This window comes from Cynara cardunculus (assembly GCF_001531365.2).
Source record: "Cynara cardunculus var. scolymus isolate 2C chromosome LG 6, CcrdV1, whole genome shotgun sequence".
Lineage (NCBI taxonomy): Eukaryota > Viridiplantae > Streptophyta > Magnoliopsida > Asterales > Asteraceae > Cynara > Cynara cardunculus.
The window spans coordinates 4,204,290-4,212,840 of record NC_037533.1 but is presented as its reverse complement, the minus strand read 5'-3'; the positions used below and the strand labels follow the sequence as shown (position 1 = coordinate 4,212,840).

At 33.5% G+C, this 8,551-nt stretch overlaps 2 protein-coding genes across 2 annotated transcripts; one reads left to right on the top strand and one right to left on the bottom strand.

Moving 5' to 3' along the window:
- The first annotated feature begins 402 nt into the window (after window positions 1–402).
- LOC112514507 (phosphatidylinositol transfer protein 3-like) lies at window positions 403–3,835 on the top strand. The gene is made up of 6 exons (XM_025121015.1): window positions 403–560; window positions 1,917–1,997; window positions 2,071–2,277; window positions 2,667–2,765; window positions 2,941–3,183; window positions 3,373–3,835. Exons 2-6 carry the CDS (start codon window positions 1,932–1,934, stop codon window positions 3,712–3,714), a joined length of 957 nt encoding a protein of 318 aa, XP_024976783.1. The 5' UTR covers window positions 403–560; window positions 1,917–1,931; the 3' UTR covers window positions 3,715–3,835.
- Window positions 3,836–3,922: 87 nt separating this feature from the next.
- LOC112514506 (2,3-bisphosphoglycerate-dependent phosphoglycerate mutase-like) lies at window positions 3,923–7,255 on the bottom strand. The gene is made up of 8 exons (XM_025121014.1): window positions 7,014–7,255; window positions 6,262–6,533; window positions 5,915–6,138; window positions 5,719–5,837; window positions 5,494–5,650; window positions 4,609–4,710; window positions 4,393–4,512; window positions 3,923–4,283 (listed from the first exon to the last, which is right to left on the bottom strand). The coding sequence occupies exons 2-8, from the start codon at window positions 6,530–6,532 to the stop codon at window positions 4,239–4,241; spliced, it is 1,038 nt and encodes a 345-aa protein (XP_024976782.1). The 5' UTR covers window position 6,533; window positions 7,014–7,255; the 3' UTR covers window positions 3,923–4,238.
- Window positions 7,256–8,551: the final 1,296 nt, after the last annotated feature.

The following is an 8,551-nucleotide window of genomic DNA, read 5'->3' as shown; positions in this document are numbered from 1 at the left end:
TTTTATATTTAAAATGAGATGTTTATCCTGTATTTGATTGTGTTTATCTGCAGTTAGTTACACGAATTCAGTTATGGGATAAAATCGGATAGGAATGAAATTGTTTAGGGATGAACGGGTTTAAGAGTTTTAAGAGTTTAAGAGTTTTTAAGAGTTTTAGCCAAATGCTTTATAATATAGTATAGATTTGTTTTATTTTTTAAATTACCTAACAAATCATGTGGTGTGTTTTTTTTAATGATTATTATTTATTAATTATCATCATCAATCGCTTATTGATAAGATTAATAAATATAATTAATGAATGATCAATTATTTAAATAAAAAAATAAAATAAAAATAATTGGTTGAGGTACCAAATATGTGGGACAACCTTTGGGATCAATCACCATACGTTTTCAGTTATTTAACCCATTTCTTGTTTTTAGTGTGTGGAATCAAGAAACCATTTACAATCACCCAACTGTTTCCCACCTGGGAATTTCAATTCCCTTCTATCTCTTAACTTTTCATTGTTGCTTCTATTTCAGATCTTGGTGAAATCCCCAGAAAGGAAAAAGGTACAAACCCAACCTCTGAATCAATTTTCAAGTTCATTTGTAGTTGAATTTGATGATTTCCAAGATTTCTTGAAAACTTGGCGAGTGAATTTGGTTGTTTTTTTACTTTACTTGAATTTGTGCAAAACTCAAATTTTCAATGGATTTCTTGAATCTTTTAAAGATTGTTCTTGAATCGATTGTGTACTTGAATCTGCTGAAAAAGAAGTTGACTTTTGAGTTAATGTATGATTAAATTTGTTCTCTCTCTCTCTCTCTCTCTCTCTATATATATATATATACACACATTATGCTTCATTTGATGTTTGGAATTTGAATTGTTCTTGAACAAACTGTGTATATGATTGTTTGTTTTTACTGATGTGGGTTTATTTGAATTCGATCAGAAGTAGAATTTTCGAACCATTGTACTCTGCTTTAGGCCAAAATTGATCAAAGTGCGAAAGTTTGTCTTAGTTTCTATATAGGTTAACATAGAAATCTTTTCCCCAATGTAACAAAATTTAAAAAATTTCTGCTTAATGTTATAAACTTCTAAAATTTCATATTTTTAGCCATTTTGACCGGTAACATGCTGATCTTATAATATTTGATGATGTGAATATCAAATTTATTGTCAATGCAAGTACATTGTTTTTTTTTTTTTTTGCATTGATATATTCACAATTTGTAAAAAAGCACTTATTTCTTGTAGAGAGTGTTTTGTTGACAATTTCACATGAAGGAAAGTTAATTTGCTATGAAAAACCAAGTATATTGAAACATTTTAATTTTAATTTTGAAAGTGAATTTTGTTTTTTGATGACCATGGTGTCCATGTTATGCACATACCTTACCACTATAGGGGTATTTATAAAAATAACCGGTTTACACAACAATTTGCCACAAAATAACCACATTTTAGAGGTTTTACAGAAATGACCATACGGATCGCCCCCAGGGGCGATCCGTACACTACGGGGGCGATCCCCCCATAAGTCTTAAAAAAAAATTGGGCTTGACATGTTGGTATGTCCGGGCTTTAAGGTCAGGCCTGAGCTTTTTCTAGGCTGGTATTTCCGGGCTTTGGGGTTGAAAGATGGCCTAATCGGGCTTTTTCATATCGTGCTTTTCGGGCTTAGCCAGGCATTAAAAAAAGTTGGCTTGAGCGGGCTTTAAGGTCAGGCCTGGGCTTATTAGGCCTAGGCTTTTCCAAGCCGAGCTTTATCTTATGTTTTTTCGTGCATCTCTATTTAGCGTTACTCCAACTTGTGACCCCAAACCCAATGGCTTATATGAATGTTGTACATGAGATATGAAAGAACTTTATGATCCTATTTTTTTTTAATTTGTGTTTTTCGGCATGCTGAATTGCAGGACCTCTTTCAAGCTATGAATCCACAATTGAATAAACCAAACTCGAATCTTCTGTTAACACCAGAAGATGAACAGAAAATGGTTCGTAGTAAGTAGTTCAAGTTTAGCACAATGAAGAAACAATGTCATTCACACAAAATAGCGTTTATTTCAGATCACGGAGGTGCGTGAGACGATTAAGAAGCATAAATCAATCAAGAAGATGAGAGAGTGTCGGCCAGATGAATTTTCTCGATTTTGTTGTGATGGATCTATATCAAGATATCTCAGAGCACGGAATTGGAACGTTAAGAAAGCTGTAAAAATGCTCGAAACATCCTTGATTTGGAGAATGAACTATAAACCCGAAGAGATTTGTTGGGTAAGTTTTTAATTGTGAGCAGTATTTCCTGTTTTACTGTATGTCAACCTTAGTATTATAGCTTACTTTCTCCTGACCTTACCTTCGTATAGAATATACTTGAGAATGAGTATATGATATAATAACATATCTATTAGAGGGTCAAATTTAAATGAGAACTATAATTATTTTGAGAACTTGAAAACCAACTATATCCAATATTATTTATGATGAATGATTATGAATATAATATATTCATAATGAATATCATGTATTTTTGTTATCAATGATTAAAATATCTATCACAACATATATTATAAATAAACCATGAATCTCATATAAACTCGTCCAATCTGTTTACAGAAGTTAAAAATGGTGTTATGATTTTTGTTTATGTCGGTTCGATCTAGGAACATGTTGCCGCTGAGGCGGAAACCGGGAAAATCTACAGGTCAAGTTATAGGGACAAGAATGGGAGGGCGGTGCTCGTTTTGAGGCCTCGATTCCAGGTTTTGTATCATATTTTCCAATTTCCAATCATGTTTTGAGAATATCCTCGTTTTGAAGTAGTTAGATTTATTTTGTATGCATTCGCATGTTTGGGATATAGGACAAGTCTGTGTAAATCCAGATCCTCGGACCCTATTGAGTCAGTTTTGTTTTGTTTGTTGAATTTAATTATAGAACTCAAATTCAACAAGATCGCAGATAAAATATCTCGTGTATTGCATGGAGAACGCGATATTGAATTCGCCTTCGGATCAAGAACAAATGATTTGGTTGATTGATTTTCAAGGTTTCAATTTGTCCAACATATCGATCAAGTCGACAAAGGAAACCGCTCATATCTTACAAGATCATTATCCGGAGAGGCTCGGCTTAGCAATTCTATACAATCCGCCCAAATTCTTCGAACCCTTTTATAAGGTAAATCAGAGTAATCTGATAAGATTCCATATAGGTTACGTGTTGGCTTTTGAGGTCAGAAAATGTACTCTCAAAATGCAGAATTGTATCTATATATGTATATATATGTATATGTATATATATATGTATATATATGTATATATATATATAAGTACGTTTGACCTGTATCTATCGTTTAAAACGACGTAGGTCGTAAAGCCGTTTCTTGAGCCCAAGACGGCGAACAAAGTGAAGTTCGTTTATGCAGACGATCCAAATACGAAGACGATCATGGATAACTTATTTTGCATGGATGAACTCGAATCTGCATTTGGCGGAAAAGATGAAGAAAATTTCGACATCATGAAATATGCAGAGAAGATGAAGGAAGACGATGCAAAGAGGATCGCTCTTCACAGAGGAGAAAGTGGCTCTGAAACAGCATCTTCTATGCCCATCGCTAACCCTGATTCTGATACTGAGAAACTAAGCGATACAAACTCTATAATGACCAACGTTGATGAGGCTCGAAAGGTGAGCTGCACGACCTGAACCATAGTTGGATCATTACGATCCAATTGGTTCGAGTTTTGTTGTTAGAATTGTCATCTTTCTAATTGAATTTTTCACTCCATGAACATAATACTTGGTGTTCATATATAATTCATATTCATGTCTAGAATTATATACAAGTGTTCGCATATTTATTGGATCAAGATGAATATTGTTACACGAACCTTGTAAAAGAAACAATTTTGACGACACAAAGACACACGATGGGCAAATCAGTTAACCGATCGGGGTATTTACCTGTTACCCGAGACCCAGTTAAGCTTGCCCATCTCTACATTCAATAGTTGAAAAGGCAAAACGTAGCGACAGATATCGGCACCCAAACATTATTATTCAATCTCTACCACACTATACAAATGAGTTTCTACTACACAAAACTATGTATGTATATATATATAAACCTTGTCTGTATGGATGGCCAAATGAAGACGCAAAATCAAGGAGACATGAACGGAGACGGTTCCAAGAAAGACGTTAACGAGCATGACTTATTTGCCAATTCATCAATGAATCATCTCATCTAACTTCTGCCTGTATCGAGCCAAATTCTGCAACAAATAGCGAAATTAAAGAAACATGTCATAGTTTTAACTTACAATTCTGACTTGATTATCGATAAAATTAATAAAGAAGGCTCGTGTTTGCAAAATAGTTGACCTTGGTATAAGCGTAAACGCTGGCCTCACTAGGTGCTGCCGGACTTCCTCTTCTGATATATTTTTCCTCTTTGACTATATAAAGCATAGGTATTCCTGTTGCTAATTCCAGGCTTATAACCTGAAAAATGATCGATTTTCAAAATGCTACCAAACTAAAAGAAACATTTTGCATACCCTGCTTTCAAGTGGAATATATCGCGATCAAAATATTCACCTCTTGAGATGTGAGTTTGTCAAGGTACATTATGATGGACCTCAACGAGTTCCCATGTGCAGCGATCATTACATTCTTCCCGGCTTGTAGTTGAGGTTCAATCTGAAAAGTTCTCTACTTAGATTGAAAATTTTACGTATTAATAAATAACAATTCCTCTCGATCTAAACAGTTTCTAGTAGTTGTCAGTGCTACATTTTGTGTTTCCCTGTTTGTTTTAACCTAGTTTCCGCACATTTCTTTTGCACACACTCACACTTGTCGATTGCTCTCTTGTTTCTTTTATATTGTTTGTTATTCAAGTTGGGATCGCCATGGAAACAGCCTCTCTAGTCTCTACCTAGAGGAAAGATCTATGTACATCTTGCCCCCTAAACCTCACCTAGAGGAAAGATCTATGTACATCTTGCCCCCTAAACCTCACCTAGAGGAAAGATCTATGTACATCTTGCCCCCTAAACCTTACCATGACAAAAGATCTATGNCCCCTAAACCTCACCTAGAGGAAAGATCTATGTACATCTTGCCCCCTAAACCTTACCATGACAAAAGATCTATGTACATCTTGCCCCCTAAACCTTACCATGACAAAAGATCTATGTATATCTTCCTCCCAAAACCTTACCATGAGAAAAGATTTGTGTACATCTTGCCCTCAGACCCCACACAGAGGAAAGATGTGTGTACATCTACCCCGGACCCTATCCAGATGAAAGATCTGTGTCTATCTAACCCTACTCAGAGGAAAGATCTGTGTACATCTTTTGCCCCCTAGACAGAGGACAGATATGTGTACATCTTTTTCCCCCTAGACCCTACCCAGAGGAAAGATCTGTGTACATCTAACCCCAAACCCTACCCAGAGGGAAGAGTTGTGATTCTTACTTGTTGTTTGAAGTATGCAACAGCTCTTTCAGCACACATTTCCAAACTCTCGCCATTTGGTGGAGGTATATCATAACTACGACGCCATTCATGAACTTGTTCTTTCCCATATTTATCTGCAGTTTCCTGCTTATTTAGACCCTGCAATTCCCCATACCTGAACACCAAAAAAGGTGAGAAAATGATCCAAAAAACGATCCCTTTAAAGATATAATTAATGCTTACATTCGTTCATTTAGTTGCCAAGCCGTAACAACTGGGATACACTGTCTTTCAGTTTCTTCGCTGAAAACTCGACTCCAAGATTTTGCTTGTTCGCTTTCATTATGAAGGACAATAGGCACCTGAAAATTGATCTCCTTAAAAAATCAGAATCCCAAAAGAAAGAGAAAAACTACATATGAATACGTGTGAATAATACCTTCTTGCGGCGATGCTGAGTCATGGCAAGCATGGCTGTCATCTGTGCACGAATAAGCGCAGATGTATATATCATGTCAACGGGTATATTGCTTATTCTTTTACCAGCTTCAACAGCTTCTTCCACACCCTTTTTAGTCAATGGCACGTCAACGCAACCCGTGAATAAGTTCTTCTCGTTCCATAACGACTCGCCATGCCTGATCAATATCAATGCCGCTTCACCTAAAACAGAAACCACATTTCAAAATCACCTATCATCGCAAAGTTGGTTGCTTTTTCTGGGTTTTTACTAAAAAAGATGATCTATTAGCAACCAAAAGTTTAAGTATAACAGTTAGCAAATACTTGATTTCTTTGGGGAGTCCACTTTGGTGTTGTTTAACGGTGTAGAAACTTGGTTCGATACTGTAGTCTGAGAAGAAGACGCTTGAATTAAACAAAAACCCCTCTTTCTAGAGAAATGACGTTCTTTTCCCGACAATCCAAGATCAAATTGGAAACCTTTTGAGGTCAATCGGAGAGAACTATTTCCACATTCTTGATAAAGGGCTGAATTGCCAACGTACCCACGGGACTGGAGAGCACCGATAGATCCGTTAAATGCAGTTGCAGCCATTCTGAAAATTCAATATATAAATGTTAACATATTTGAATTCAGGAGAAAACAAGTTTATGATCATCATTTCCCCTAAATTCAAGAGACTCGTACTATTTTGAATCCAGAAATCAAAATTTCTAAAGCAAACTCTAATTCAGAAGTTCAAATTACTTGGAAAGAAATCATATATGCACATTTGATGGAAAGTAGCCTGAATTATAACAATTATAATACCTATAGAAGAGTACATATCATACAAATTAAAGCACCAATTCATCAAAAAAGATACGCCCAAAAAAATTAAAATACATGCATTCATGTAAACATCAAAATCAAATTCTATCAAACGGGTATTTGCAGAAATTGAACAAAAGGGGAGAAGACTGTTAACGTCAATCAGATTCAAACGATTTCGAATCAATCTATACCAAATCAAGCAGGAAAAAAGGCAGATAATAATTGGTTGAAAATTGTGGGTAATTGAGAAGAGATATCTTACATTATTTATAACTCGATTGTTTGGAGGAATCGACGATAAAACTAAGGAAGATTAAAGGGTTTATTACAAGGAAAAGGTAAAGGTTGACGGAGATGAAGATGCAATGAGAAGCCAGTTTTTTAGACGTCGTTGATTCAGAGTGAGAGATGATTGATATGTTTATTTGCTTAGATGAAATCGAGCAGGTCTTCAATGGAAGAAGACGGAAAGTGAAATCTTGGACTCTGCTTTACATGCTTACTCCATTTTTGTACCTTCCACGTTTTGAGAAGGCAGAATATGTGTTGAATTTTTAAAATAAAAGTAATGATTTTTGCAAGATATTCAAAAATGATGTTTTTCTTAATATAATTTTACAATTCAAATTTATTTTTTAGTCCTTAATAATTATAGTAATGTTATGAAGTTTGTTTCTGGGTTGTTTGTTTATCTTTTAATAGTTTTATTAAAAAGTAACATCTGAATAGTTAATAGGTGAATCTTATTTGACAAAAAAATTGTCTCTTAATGGTTCTAAAACCCTTTGAATGATTTTGTATTATAGGTCTCCCTTATCCATTTAGCGTATAATTTCATTATAAACAATTACCAAACAATTATATTTCAGATCTGACTACTTAATTATTTTGCACCAAATCATTAAGCAACTGTCAAATAATCCATTATTTCTAATAAATAAAAGGGAACGATAATTTTTTTTAATAAAGGTAATGAATTTTCAAAAAAAAAAAAAAAACTATCTGATGATTTATTTTTATCAAACAAACTAAATTTTACTGATATAGAAACTAATTTTTATGTTTAAAATGATATGATAATGACAAATAAATATATTAAAATATAACAACGTTTGTTTTGATTTTTATTTAGTGTAGTAATGAATTTCTTTTAGGGGATGTTTGGGATTTGTTTATTTGAAACAACTTATGTTTTTCCATAAAAGTGTTTATCAAATTATTATAAGTTAGAATGATTTAATTTATTCAAAAACTTTTAATTACCGGCTTGACACTGATATAAGTTGTTTATCCAAATACTCAAAAGTGTTTATTACCGGTATCACACCAAAATAAATCAATAAGTTGTTTTTATAAGCAATTCCAAACACCCCCTTAGTATTAAAAAGGAAAGTAATGAAAAAGATATATAAGGATGAGATGAATAAAAAATTAAATTAAAATACATGTTTTTAGATATCTATCAATTTATAATGTTGTATGGTAATTTTTATTAATAAGAAAAACACTGAAAATTTGTTACACTGATTGAGTGAAAAAAAAAAGTCTTATAATAAGTAGAAATTTGAAGTAATCTTAGATGTAATTTGCAGCACATTATGATTTAACTAGTTGTGTATTCGTACAATACAACAAGATGCAAAACTTGTTATTATCTGATTAGTAGAACTATCAGCCTTCAACTTGTTGTTATTGTATTCGTAATAACAGCTAGTTTAGGATTTAGTAAGATAGAAATGTTCAATACTTTAATTTGTATGCAGTATGATAAAACAAAAGTATATTTTTTAAATAAATTGA

Excerpts from the sequence above, each read along its gene's own strand:
- LOC112514506 (XM_025121014.1), bottom strand. The coding sequence starts at position 6,532 with ATGGCTGCAACTGCATTTAACGGATCTATCGGTGCTCTCCAGTCCCGT. Across the intron at positions 5,651-5,718 it reads TGGCAACTAAATGAACGAAT|GTATGGGGAATTGCAGGGTC; the intron begins GTAAGCATTAAT and ends TTTGGTGTTCAG. Across the intron at positions 4,284-4,392 it reads GCGTTTACGCTTATACCAAG|AATTTGGCTCGATACAGGCA; the intron begins GTCAACTATTTT and ends TATTTGTTGCAG.
- LOC112514507 (XM_025121015.1), top strand. The coding sequence starts at position 1,932 with ATGAATCCACAATTGAATAAACCAAACTCGAATCTTCTGTTAACACCA. Across the intron at positions 2,278-2,666 it reads AACCCGAAGAGATTTGTTGG|GAACATGTTGCCGCTGAGGC; the intron begins GTAAGTTTTTAA and ends GGTTCGATCTAG. Across the intron at positions 2,766-2,940 it reads TTTTGAGGCCTCGATTCCAG|AACTCAAATTCAACAAGATC; the intron begins GTTTTGTATCAT and ends ATTTAATTATAG.